The sequence below is a fragment of the Talpa europaea genome (genome assembly GCF_964194135.1).
Source record: "Talpa europaea genome assembly, contig: HAP1_SCAFFOLD_60, whole genome shotgun sequence".
In the NCBI taxonomy this organism is placed as follows: domain Eukaryota; kingdom Metazoa; phylum Chordata; class Mammalia; order Eulipotyphla; family Talpidae; genus Talpa; species Talpa europaea.
The window spans coordinates 101732-114877 of record NW_028168043.1 but is presented as its reverse complement, the minus strand read 5'-3'; the positions used below and the strand labels follow the sequence as shown (position 1 = coordinate 114877).

Here is a 13146-nt window from a genome sequence, read left to right as displayed (position 1 = left end):
TTTTGGGAGCTCGTTGGGCTTCTTGGAGCAGGACGTCTGGTCTGTTTCCCTGGCTGAGGTGGTCTCAGTGGCTATTTTCTCAGGAGGTTTCTTTGCCTTTCTGGTTCTCTTCTCCTGCTGGCGCTCCCTGATGCACGCACAGCCTGTCTCAGGTTACCCCAAAGAGCTCTCACTTTCTCTTACCTGTTTTTTCCTTCTGCTGCTTTCTTCGTGTGTTCTCTGCCTCTGGGCGTTCGAGTTTGCTGGCTCCCCTCCATGCTGCTGGGGGCCCATCGTGAGTTTTTGACTTCGCTTCAGTATTTTAGCTCTTTAGTTCTGTAGCGGGCTCGTCTTCCTCACCTGCATGGTCTTTCTGCCGTCAGCCCCGTCGTCCTCTACCCAGCGCTGCTGCCTCGGGCTCCTGCTCGGCAGGCCGTGGTTCTGTGCGCGGCAGTTCCCCTTGGAGTCCCCCCGGCATCTGAGGTGTGTTCTTCCACCTTTTTGTTTTGGCTGTTACTGGTTGCAAGAGGGAATCTCCTTACCTTATCCAAGTAAACTGGCTCGATTCCCTCTTGCAAGAAGCTTGGTGTAGCCCTGGCTTTCTGCCCAGGGTCTCCAGCCATTGCCTCATAGGCCTTTGCACCTGTCCAGGTGGCTGGGGAGCTGGCTGGGAGCAGCGGGCAGGGAAGAACGGGGCAGTGACCTCCAAAGGCTGCCTGCAGCTGGCTTCACGTGCTGCCGGTGGCTGGACTGTGGTGCAGGGCGGGGCGAGAGCTGAGGACCAGCAGCCACACAGGGCCAAAGGGCCATTCTCTTCACTGCTGGAGGATGGAGTGTTGCTCTCAGGCGCTTGCTCCCGTTGCTGAGACCAGACGCACTGGGCGGGCGCGGACTCTGGCCCCGGGCTGGGTGCCCCGGGCGGGGTATGGCAGGCTCTTGGCATAGCACCGCCTCCGGCGCCGATGGGGATGCCCCTGACCTCGCTGTGGTCCGGCTCCCTGTCCCTCTGTTCCTCCAGGACCCCTCTGTCTGGACGCTGCTGCTTTCCGCCCGTCTCCAGTTTAGTGCCAGGTTTTTAGGGTCCCCAATGTGAGTGTGTGCTCCGAGCCAGGGAGGCTGCCCCAGCAACACCCCCTCGAGGGGTCCATGGCTGGGCATCCAGCGGACCCTGAGCCCGCGAGTTGCTGCCTGGTGTGTTCCGGCCGCCCGCCGGCCTCTCGGGGCCTGTCAGCTGCGCGGCCGAAGCTTGGTTGTGAGCGCAGGCGGCAGGCGGCAGGCGGCAGGCGGCGGTGGGGGAGGCAGGCGCCCGCACACCGTTGCCTGTCTGGAAAGTGCCTCCGCTCCCTGAAAGGCGCCGCCTCCGGGTGCAGCCGTGGGGCATCCCTCCCATTGGTCTGTGGTTTGATGCAGTTTCAAAGTCCCCGTGACGTGACGTCCTTCTGCCTTCCTGCTGTCACGCACGTGCTTTGGAACCTGACAAGCTGCCTCTAAGCTCTGGGAAGGAGCGAGGCCCCTCCCCTGGTTGCCGGGGAGCTGGGGCGCAGGTGCCGGCCTTGGGGGCCAGGCTGGCACGGGCAGCCCCTCACCAGGGCTGAGGAGCCAGGACAGGCTGGCGCCTTTGAGAGGCTGACGCAGTGCTGCGGTGGGGACGGGCTCTGCGCCCGCGGGGGTCAGCAGAGGGAGAGCAGAAGCTAGACGGCTCACGCCACCCACGAAAATGTCTTCCAGTGGCTGGAAGGACAAGTTTGAGACCAAACTGGAAACTCCTGGAGCAGGCGCAGGAGATGATTTCTGAGGCCCTGGCTGGGGCTGCTCCGTCCGTGCAGACAGCACCAGCGAGCCGAGAGCTGTTCTGCCCCGTCCTGTTCCTCAGGAGGCTCAAGTCTGGGTGGGCGTCTGCCCCACACTCCTTGGTTTTTGCACCGACTGCTCAGGGCCTGCCGTGGGCGCCCCTGGAGCGGCGGGGTGTCCACTCAGAGCCCCCGGGCTGGGAGGCCGAGTGGGGGCTGGGCCTGGCCGGGGCCTTGGAGGGCAGAGTGTGCTCTGAGTGGGGCCGGGCCTGGAGGTCCTGGGGAAGGTGGGGGCACACGGCGCCCCCTGAGCCCTCAGGGACACTCCACACTATTTGGGGCACCCGGGCATCCGGGCACCGTGTGGTGGGTGCCCTCCGGGACGGTGGACTCCGGCCTGCCCCTCGTGGTTGTGCTGGGGAGAGGGCCAGGCAGACGCACGGCTGAGCTGGGCTGCCTCTACCTGTGGGTGTCTTGTGGCTCCGAGGAAACCGGGTGCGGACAGGTCCGTGTTCCTTGGGCTGCGTGAGATGTCTACACTATAGCGAAGTCGCCGAACCGGGAGCCAGATGAAAGGCTGAAGCTGCCACAGGAAAGCCAGCAGCGGGTCACCCCACTGTCCTGGGGCCAGCCCTGTGCCCGCTCACCCCCTTGGGGCCCATCCTGTGGGGGACCCCTCCATCCTGGGGTCCATCCCGTGACCCCACACCTGCTGTCCTAGGGCCCGCCCCAATGGGTCCCCCCATCCTGGGGTCCGCCCTGTGGCCCTCCTCCCTTCCCCCCTGTCCTGGGGTCCTCTCCGTGCCCTCCCCTCGGGCCCCCTGACCTGGGGTCTGCCCTGCCCCCCTTGCTCCCCGACCTGTGGTGCGGGAGGTTTTGGGGAGCTAACCGTGTTTCAGACCCCACTCCTGCACACGGGGGTCTTTGTTCTCTGGATACAGGCGTCTGAGCTGATGGCTCGCGCTGCGGGGCCGCGCTGCGGTGGCTGTGGGCGTGGGCCTCTCCCCGGAGGGGTCTGCGCTGGCCCCGCTGGCAGGCCTCGGGGCGAGCGGGTGGGTGCTCGCTGGGACCTCACTGGGCGGCCGAGCAGGGGAGGACCTCGCGTCCCGGGCCTCCTTGGCAGCCTCCGAGTCCTGGCGCCCAGCCAGGCCCCACCGCGGGAGCAGCCGCTGCCGTGGGGGGCACCGCTCCCGACTCCCGTGGCCTCGGCGCGCGCCCCAGTGAAGGCCCAGCCGGGCTGGCCGCCCCAGCAGTCCTGCCTGCTGCCAGAGGCGCCCACGGCCCAGGGCGGCGCCTCGGATTTCCCTGCCTGGAACTAAAACGCGAGCGCGAGCCGGCCGCGGGCCTCCGCGAGGCTGGACGGCTGCGCTGGCCGCGGGCTGGCCCTGCTTGCGCTGACGGCCGTATCTCTCGTTCTCTGTCCCCGCCCCCCATTCATCCACCGCCTGCCGACTCATCCATCGTCACGCCGGCGGCCTGTCTCGTGTGTGTCGTGCGCCATCACCCATTCACATAACTCACAACCGCCGTCCATCAATCACCGTGCAGGAAACGGTTGGTCCCGCGCCTCCGCTGCCCCGCCTGTAGCCCAGCCTGCCGCCCAGCCTGCTGCCCTGCCCGCGCCCCTCCGGCCTCCCGCGCTCTTGCTGGTCCTGGGCCCGCCTGGCCAGCCCTGCCTTGGGAGAGGCAGTGGCCCCCGACGGGTGGCTTCAGGGCCCTCCCAGCCCCGGTTTCTGTTGCCCCTTGGCCCTGTCCGTGAGTGAGGAGGCGTAGCTGCCCCCAGAGGCCTCAGACACGTCCGCCTGGCGTCCCTGCGGCTCCTGCCGGGCTGGGGCTGCAGACACGGCGAGACAGTGGGGTGCAGACTCCTGCGTCTGTGGCGCCGAGCCCTGTGGCCCCGGCCCCTGCCCCCTGCATCCGGCAGGAGTGCCCGAGAGGAGCCTCAGGCGTAGGCCCTGGCCCCATGATGGATGGAGGGTGGTTGTCTGTTGCCACTGGTGCGAGGACGTCCTGGCTGGCCCGTCCCGCTGAGCCCCTCCCTCGCCCTGCAGCTGACAGGGCAGGACAGCTGGGAGGGGCGAGCTTGGGGGTGCCGGGCCCCTGACCCTGGCCCCGCACTGCCCCTGTGGTGAGGCTGCAGGGGGTCGCTGCTCCCTGGGGCAACAGAAACCGTGGGCTTGGAGGGGCCTGTCCACGACGGGGCGGAGACCAGAGGAGGCCGTGCAGCCGCCCGCTCTCTGTGCTTGGCAGGGTCCTCAGCTCCCTGGGGTGGCAGCAGCCTGCACAGCGGTGGGTGGGGGGAGTCATTGAGGAGTAGGGCCGGCGAGCTTGGGCCCTGGCCACTGGCGCCCGCTGCCTCCTCGGGTCTGTGCGCCTGTCTCGGGGGCCTGTTCTTCGCCGGCATCTTGAGGGAAGTGCTTTGTTCAGCTGCTGGAGCCCATTGCTTTGTGCTGGGTGCTGCCCCTCCCGGGCCTCTCCAGTCCCTGAGAAGTGCTTTCAAAGTGGGGCCCCCCAGCAGGCACAGCCCCCTCTTCTGCAGAGGATCCCCTGGGCCCCAGGGCACTTCTGCCCACCCAGGCCCTGCAGTTCTTGGCACAAGCCCGTGCACCCCAGGTCACCCCACCGCAGCCGCCTGCTGGTGTGGGCCCCCCCCATCTCTGAGCTGCCTGGGCGGCTGCCAGTCTGGCAGCAGGGATGCCCGCCAAGCATGCAGAGGTGGCCGGCCGAGGCGGGCAGGCCAGGGGCCTGTCCCTGGAAGGGGAAGCCGAACTCCCACCCACCCGGGACTGTGCGGCAGCCCAGCCAGCCCCAGAGAGCAAGGCGTGGCTCCCCAGCCTGCTGCATGCACCCCGCTCTGCCCCTCACCCTCAGATGGCCTCTGCCCGCCTCACTGCTGCCTGCCTCACTGCTGCCCCCACCGCCCTGAGTCGGCTTCCGAGGCCGCCTGGGGAAGCTGCTCTGAGGCCAGGGTGGGCACTGCCCTCCAAGCGACCGGGCCAGGCCAGCACCGTCCATGTGGACTGTCCCTGAGGGCCGGGCCGGCTTTCCTGGTGCGCTGGGTGAGCTGGAGTCGGACGGTCTGCGCCTGAGCTGGGAGCGGCTCCTGGACGAGGGCAGGCCAGCCTCAGGTGCCCTGCAGCAGGCCGGGCATGGACAGTAGGGACCCAGCACTCCCGCCCCGCGACATCCCCGCGGGCGCCCCTTCGGGCCAGCTGGGGGCCCAGGAGGCAGGGGCTCTGCTGGCCTGTGGGAGGCCACGGTTGGCCCCAGCCTGGGCCAGCCTGAGGCAGAAGCAGCCCCCAGGACAGCCCTGGCTTGCGGGGTGGGGGGGCGCTGAGGCTGAACCGCGCTGGCCGCTGGGCAGCAGGGAGCCCCGCTGGGGCCACGGCCGCTCGACTGACCGCAGGCGGTGTCTGGCGGCCGTTACCGCTTGTGGTCCGCCTGTGGTGCCTGTGGTCCGCCTTTCCCCACTGCCCGGGCCGGCTGTCGGGCAGGGGGCGCAGGTGGAGCTGGCTGCCCACGCAGGCCCTTTCCCCACAGAACAACTTCATCAACCTCAGCTTCCTGCGCCTCTTCCGCGCAGCCCGGCTCATCAAGCTCCTGCGCCAGGGCTACACCATCCGCATCCTGCTCTGGACCTTCGTGCAGTCCTTCAAGGTCAGCCCCGCGGGCCGGCCAGGGGCGGGGGACGGAGGTGGGGGGCGGGGAGAGATGGGGGCCGGGCAGGCCCTGAGGTGGGCACTCCCAAGGCGTGGGGAGCTCAGGGGTGGGCAGGCAGCGGAGGGGCCCGCAGGGTGGGTGGGTGGGTGGGTGGCCGAGGGGCAGGGTGGAGGGGCGTGCGGGGTTGGGCAGGAGGTGGGGGTGGGGTCCCCAGCGGGTTGGGGGTGGCGAGCTCCCACAGCATTTGGGGCGCCGAGGGCGAGTGTGGACCGGGCAGCCTCTCAGTGGAATGGGGTCCTGAGGGTGGGGGCGCTGGCGGACGCGGCTTGCCCGGGCGCTCCTGGAGCTGCGTCCCGCTGCCCACAGGCCCTGCCCTACGTGTGCCTGCTCATCGCCATGCTGTTCTTCATCTACGCCATCATCGGCATGCAGGTGGGTGCGGTCGCCCGGGACCAGGGCGGGCGGGTGGGCCAGGCTGAGCTCCCGCGTGCCTGAGCGTGGACCCGGGTTTGGGCGCCGGCCCCGTGGTGGGTGCAGGGCCCAGGCCCTCGGGGGTCCGGAGACCGCCCTGCACGGCCCGCCCGGCCCAGTGTCTGCTGGCCCAGTGTCTGCTGGCGCGGGCCATGGTCTCTGGTGCAGCGGGGCCGCCGGGCTGGTCGGGTGGGTTCCTGCAAGCTCAGGACCGAGCGCTGACGCCACTTGACAGTTTTCTCCCTGCGTGGGTCTGTGAAGGCACCGAACATGCACCTCACTAGTCTGTTTTGGGGGTGTACGTGGCAGCTCACAAATTTCTCGGCTGGATTTTAGATTCTAAGCTAACTGTAGGTACTGGCTCCTTGAGGAAAACCGGTGTGGGTAAGAAGGCCATAAACGTCGGCACGGGCTTGGACGGAAACCCCAGAATGCGTCGCTAACCCATGCCCAGGCTCCCGGCCTTGGGCTCTCAGCCTTAGTGCCCCTGCAGCCAGCCTGCACCCCTAAGCCCCCCACCCACCCCGCCCCTGCAGCGTTGCCCTGCCGACCGAGAGCAGGCGCTGCCATGCCGGGCAGTGCGCCTGGCTACACATGAGGCACAGGCCCTCACCGCCCGGGGCGGCCAGCCTGCAGCTGTTTCTCTATTTCAGGTTTTTGGAAACATTGCCCTGGATGACGAGACCAGCATAAACCGGCACAACAACTTCCGGACATTTCTACAGGCCTTGATGCTGCTGTTCAGGTGGGCCCAGGCTCAGGGGGCCATCTGGGCTCGGGGCCTCGTTTGGGATGGAGAGGTGCCTGCGGCGGCCCCGGGAGACTGGACTGGGGCCTCTCGGTGTGAGGAGGACCTGGCGGCAGAGCGTCCCTCGAGCCGGGAGTCCACCTGCAAGGCCCGCGGAGGCTGCTCTGCGTGCTGCGGAGGCAGTGCGGGGGCTGCTGCGGGCGGGTGGGGCATACCGCCCTGGCCGCTGTCTGGGCAGCTCCAGCGTCCACTGCCGCGTCCCGAGCGGTGTGGCCGAGGTCCCCGCTGGTCCTGCCGTGCGTCTCTGGGCTTCACGGCCATGTTGGTTTCCATTGTTAAAGTGCCGCTTTCTGCGAGAAGACCTGTGGTGGCCGGCGGGCACAGCCTCCGCTGTCAGCCGCGGCGCAAGCTCTCCCCCTCCCTGATCTGCAGCCAGGAGTCCCGGCCTGGCGCCGTGGCCCCGCGGGCGCCTCCATCTGGCCACATCTAGAGGAAGGGCCCAGCCTCTGCCTCGCGGGCGCCTCCATCTGGCCACATCTAGAGGAAGGGCCCAGCCTCTGCCTGGGGCTGGTCAGGAGGCCCGAGGGGTGTCCTGGCATGTTGGGGGAGCTGCAGGGACGGTGCTGGGGGGGGCCAGGTGAGAGCGGGCTGTGGGCAGCAGGCAGCGGGCAGCGAGTTAGGGTCAGGGAGAGCCAGAGATGTGCCAGCGCGACTCCGGGGGATTGCCGCCTCCCCCGAGGGGGAAGGGCAAGGGCTGGCTGGGGGCAGGGCGTGGCGGGCAGCCGGTTGGTGTCTCTGGGCGGGTGCCCGGGCTCCTGGGCTGGACGGAGGTGCTGGCATGGCCTCGGCGCTCGCGCTCTGGCGACCCCGATGTTGGCTCCCAGCCGTGTGGAGATCTGAGCCAGGGGCTCTTGGTGGGAGCAGCCGCCGCGCCTGGGCCTGCCTGGGCGCCCTGGGCAGGGCCGGGCTGGGGGGGCCCACCCGCCGCCCCTCAGCTCCCTCCGCCTCTCTCTGCCCCCAGGAGCGCCACTGGGGAGGCCTGGCACGAGATCATGCTGTCCTGCCTCAGCAACCAGGCCTGTGACGAGCGCTCCAATGCCAGCGAGTGCGGGAGCGACTTCGCCTACTTCTACTTCGTCTCCTTCATCTTCCTTTGCTCCTTCCTGGTGAGCGGCCGTGAGCCCTGGCCTCCGGGCTGTCCTTGGGTCCGTGACGGTGTCACGGAGGCCAGAGCTTAGGTGTGCTCAGACAGCAGGTGGTAACTGTGTGAGATGATGCGTGGTAACTGGCCCCCCCCAGTGGGGGGTATTTTTTGAATGGAAAATAGTCCTTTTGGTGAGGACATGGAGAAGCAGGGCCCTGTTCGCTGCTGCCGGGAGCTCGGACTCAGCGGCTGCTCTGGAAAACAGCTTGGGAGCCCCTCAAGTCAAGCAGAAAGTCGCCATGCACCGGCCACCCCGAGAAGGCGCGTCCGCACGGAGACGTGTCCCTGGCGGGCCTCAGCGGCGTCTGCACGAGCGCCGGAGGGGCCGCCCGCAGGGGAGGGTGGTGCCTGGGTCTGTGCTAATGGTGAGCCGTGGCCACCTGGGCAGTGGGGCCTGCTGGGGTGGGTGCCGGACATGGACAGACGGGCTGCGCGGTCTCGGGCCCCCATGGCCCGGGCACTCTTCCTGGCTGCTGGGAGCAGGCGCTGGAGGGATGGACACCCGCAGGCGGGGCTTTGGAGATGGGGCTGCAGAGCCGGCCGGTCGGCCTCCGGGCCCGAAGCCAGGCCTGCCGAGGGGCTGGGGTGGGCCCAGGGAGAGTCACTGGACTGCGGGAGTCACAGCCGGTCCACAGAGGGCACGTGGGCCGCGCGGCCTGGGGACGGGGGCTGGTCCTCAGCGGGTGCGGCCAGGGAGGGTCGCCGGCCCCGCCTGACTGCCCGCCTCCCTGCAGATGCTGAACCTCTTCGTGGCTGTGATCATGGACAACTTCGAGTACCTGACGCGAGACTCCTCCATCCTAGGGCCTCACCACCTGGACGAGTTCATCCGGGTCTGGGCCGAGTATGACCCGGCCGCCAGGTGAGCGGCGCGCCCTGGATGCGCCGTCGGGCCCTCCCACGGCGGGGAGGGCTGGGCTGGCGGGCGGGTGCGGGAGCAGGCAAAGCTGCAGGCCCGCGGGCCACCCTCTGCCTGGCCACCCTCCGCCATGCTCCCTCCACTGGTGTGGGCCTGGCTGGCTCCTGAGCCCCAAGGAGGGCCCTTGTGCAGGGCAGATCGTCGGCCTGGCGCTGGCCGGGAGGGCTCTGGCTGGCAGAGGGCAGCGGCAGACCTCAGGGACACAGCGAAGCTGCAGGGGCAGGAAGGGCCAGTGCTGGCTATGATCCGAGCAGATGGGGTAATGGAGGCGTCCTGGCGCCCTCGGGGGCTTTTGCAGGCTTTTATTGAGTTTAAACCAGGTACACGGCAGGCAGGGTTGCCGGGGGCTGGCAGGCTCTCAGCCCCCAGCAAGTCTTCACTCTCTCTGGGCTCCCCGGCGTCTCTCGTGGCCTCCGCTTCTCTGCTCCTTTTGCTCTGCTCTGCTGGTGTCCCCTCTGCGTGACGCCGATCTTCTAACAGTCTCAGCCCAGGTGTCCCCACTTTCTCATGCCCACGCCCCACTCCAGGTGCCGCCATCAGGCACGCACTCAGGACCTCAGGGTCCCTCATCCATCCCAGGGGAGGAAGGGCCGAAAAGCCTGACAATTATTTCAGTCATTTACCCTTCAAAGGCCCTTCCGGTCTGGGCACGCCCTGGGCGAGGCAGCACCAGCCCCTCCAGCCCCGTCCTGCCTGTGGCGGCGTCTGTAGCGCAGACATTCTCAGCGCCGTGGAGGCAGCTGCCCACCCCGCGCCACTTCCCACCCGCAGGCTGCCGCTCAGGGTTCACCCCAGCAGAGGCCCCTCCCGAGGTGCGGCCGAGGGTGTGCTGGGGGCAGCAGGGCTGTGTGGGGCTGCGGGGCGTCTGGTCTCTGTGACCTGCAGACCCGGGACTTCCCGGTCACCTCCCTGGAGGTGGACACAGCTGGACACGGCCTTGTGGCCTTGCGTAGACCACGCCCGACGAGGTGAGTCCAGAGCTGGACCCTGCCAGGCGTGGGCAGTCAGGCGATGTGAAAACGTCACAGCAAAGTGCAGGCTCGTGCCAGCGGCCCCCCCCCCCCCCCGCCCCAGGGCGCCCCGCCCTCTCCTGTGGACCACCCGTTCAGCTGAGCTGGGCCTCAAGAGGGCCAGGCCCGGACAGAGCTGCCCCTTCTGTGGGCAGCCGGTACCCACCGAGCCTCTGGGATGCCTGATGAGGCCTGGGGCCCTGGGAAGAGGCGGGCCTGGACGTCAGGTGCCCCCCTGAGCCTGGAGCCTGATCTCATGTGTGCCCCCCAACCCAGGAGGGGGCAAGAGTGGCACCGCTCCAGTCACACCCAACTGACCCCCACAAGCTCCATGCCCCCAGCCCTGCCCCCCTGAGCAGCCCCCCAGAGGCGCCCAGTGCACCCCCGCCCAGCACAGCCCCCTCCAGCACTGTCCCCCCAGCCCAGCCCCCAGTGTGGCTCCCCTCCAGGGCAGCCCCCAGCGCACCCCACCTGTGCGGCCCCCAGCGCTGCCCCTCGTGCAGCCCTGCTGGGGTCCTGCCTGCTGGGGTCCTGCGCAGGTTTCGCTGCCCTCTCCGGCCCCGGAACGCGCCACTTCCGGTCAGGGGTGAGCTGGGCGCTGGGGTGACCTGAGAAGCCGTCGAGGCCGCCCAGCCCCGGGTGACGCGGGTCTCTTTTCTGCTTCCTCCCGCCGCCCTCGGACCCGCCTGCCCAGCGGGCGCATCAGCTACGACGACATGTTCGAGATGCTGAAGCACATGTCGCCGCCCCTGGGGCTGGGGAAGAAGTGCCCGGCGCGCGTGGCCTACAAGGTACCCCGCCTGCCCGCCCCCTGCGCCCCACCCCGTCTGCTTCCCTCCCTGACCCCACCTGCCTCAGACTCCGGGGCTGGCCGTCTCCCCACTGCGCTCCCTACCCGTCCAGCTGCCCTACCTCCCCCTTCTCTTTCCTGGAGGCGGTGACACCCCTTCTTGGACAAGAGCCATTCCTGCTCCGTCCCTGCCCCTGCTGTGGCGGGGCTACCTGCCCTCTGCCTGGCCGCCTGGCTCACCAGTGCAGACCCCTGGACCGGGCGGGGTCTCGGGAGCCCCTGGCCTGCCGGTCCCCATGGCCCATCTGCTCTGGGCCTCCAGGGGATGGGCTGGTCTCAGCTCCCCCTGCCATCTTCGGCCGGACCTGGCCGGATGGTGAGAGGCAGAGGCTGCAGCTGGGCCTTGAGGCCGGGGTCTCCCCTCCCATCTGGGGTCTGCAGCCAGACCCCAGCCTCCTGCTCAGCTCCAGCCCCTCCCCAGAGGGGAGGTTGTGGGGCTGAGGACGTGCTGATTCCCTGAGGGCCCCAGGCCCCTGGCCGGGTACCTGTTGCTCTGAAGCCAGGAGGGTCCTCTGCCCGGGGAGGGGCCGGAGCGGGACGGGGCAGCTGGCAAAGCTCCTGTCTGCAACCTTTGCTGGGCCCGGCCGGGGCCAGCAGCCCCGGGACCTTGAGCATAGGGTGGTGGGTGCCACTGGGCCTGACCGCCCCTTGTCCCCAGCGCCTGGTGCGCATGAACATGCCCATCTCCAGTGAGGACATGACCGTCCACTTCACATCCACCCTGATGGCCCTCATTCGGACTGCGCTGGACATCAAGCTGGCCCCAGGTGAGAGGCTCTCTCCAGGGAGTGTGTGGAGCTGGGGCTGGCCGCCGCCCTCAGGGGCCACCCAGGTGGGTGTGCTGGGAGGGCTGCGCCTGAGGACGGCTGCCCAGGGCATCTCTGTGGGGCCTGACTGCCCCTGGTGACCATCCCGCAGGCGAGCACCACAGCAGTCCTGTTTTCAGATAGGGAAACTGAGGCACGGAGGATTAAGGACTCGCCCAGGTGGCCCAGAGCTACCGGGCCAGATCCCACCTGGGCCCGGCTCCCGGGCCCACCGGGGCCCGAATCTGCTGCCCTGTGCCCTCCAGGGCCGCTCCTGGCTGGCCAGTGGGCCCTGGAGCTCCCCTCGCCGGGTGCAGGGCAGATGGCAGCCCCGCCCCCCACCCACCCCCTCCCCTGTGATGGACGCCAGCCCACCCCCACCTCTGGGCGGCCAGCCCCTGCCCTCGCTGTGGGGCTGCGCTTCACTCCAGAAATTTACGGTCTCAGGGTTCTCGCTCTTTGCTGGACTGTTGGTTTCAGTACGGAACACTGTGTGCGGCTCCCCCTCCTTCAGCCGGTGTCGCTTCCCCGCTCACCGCGTCCCTGCTTGCTTCTCCCTGCTGGCAGCCGCTTCCCCGCAGACTGCCCAGCCCCGCCTGCCCCCAGCCCCTGGCCCTGCGGCTCCTCGCTGCTCTGCCCGCCCCAGCGCCGCCCTGTTCCCTGCGGCTGCGGCCCCCACCCCCGCTGCCGCCCCCTCCATCCCGAACCCCCTCGTGTGCCTTCAAGACGGCTCAGGCTCTGGATGCAGGGAGTGTTCTCAGCTCCCCGAATTCCGTGGCTCTAACTAGCCGGTCTTGTGTCCAGACCAGGGTTCCTGCCGGGCTGCAGACGAGCGTCCGGCGCGGGTTGTTCGTGTCTCTGCCTGGCGCCCACCTTGGCGCCCGCCAGAGTTCACTGGCCCCAACTTGGGCTTCAGCCGTTCCCAGCACCCACCCTGCACCCCGCAGCGGAAACTGCTTCTCCAGCTGCTCAGGCCCGAGCGCTGGGGCTCGCTCTTCCCTCCTCCTCTCTCACCCACTTCTGCTCCACGTCGGGTCTCACGTGTCCTGTGCCTCTGCTGCCGCTGGCCAGGCGGTGTGCGCTCGGCAAGTGACACGCCCGGCTGGTCTGTCTGCTTCCAGCACGGCAGCCTGAGCGGTCGTGTTCCAGGTAAAAGCAGCGAAGTCAATAAACCGCTGGCTGCGCTGAAGCAGAACGAGAAGCACAGGAGGAGCCGAAGAGAGGCTCACGATGGAGGCTGTTGACGAGTGACTGCTGGGCTTGAGTGAAGGGGGGCTCGGTGGCAGCCGTCATGCTCCTGCGGAGCCAGACTGTCGTCCCGGGGCCCTCCGGGCCAGGGCAGCAGAGGAAGGCGGTGGCCGCCTGGGTCAGGCGAGGGTTAAGACACAGGAAGCGTGAGCCATCAAATAAGAAAACTTGTAAACTGAGCTTTGTCAACAGTAAACACATTCGCTCTACAAAAGACTTTTAAGAAAACGAGAACACAGAGCAGGGGCTGGACACATTTCCAAAGCCTGCGTCTGACCGGCATCCAGAGCTGCACAAGTCAGCGAGAACCACCGCGTACCCGGCTGGTGGCTCCACAGCCAGGGCCCTAGAGGGTGTTAGTGGGTGTTAGTGGATGGCAGGCAGCATGTGCCCAGCGTCCACGCGGGCCATGAGGGAGACCCCCAGGCGCCCCTCAGATTGCGTTCACCTCCCCTGGCGGT

General features: G+C 68.7%; 1 protein-coding gene across 2 annotated transcripts in view; it reads left to right on the top strand.

Moving 5' to 3' along the window:
* CACNA1B (calcium voltage-gated channel subunit alpha1 B) overlaps nucleotides 1-13146 on the top strand; it is a gene marked incomplete at both ends in the record, with an annotated part of 88087 nt that overhangs the window by 68993 nt on the left and 5948 nt on the right. For both annotated transcript variants that reach the window (XM_084259720.1, XM_084259721.1), the window contains 7 exons: nucleotides 5310-5426; nucleotides 5796-5861; nucleotides 6554-6645; nucleotides 7670-7814; nucleotides 8587-8714; nucleotides 10476-10572; nucleotides 11290-11398. In XM_084259720.1, the coding sequence (XP_084115846.1) occupies nucleotides 5310-5426; nucleotides 5796-5861; nucleotides 6554-6645; nucleotides 7670-7814; nucleotides 8587-8714; nucleotides 10476-10572; nucleotides 11290-11398 (754 nt within the window). The remainder of the gene's footprint in view (nucleotides 1-5309; nucleotides 5427-5795; nucleotides 5862-6553; nucleotides 6646-7669; nucleotides 7815-8586; nucleotides 8715-10475; nucleotides 10573-11289; nucleotides 11399-13146) is intronic.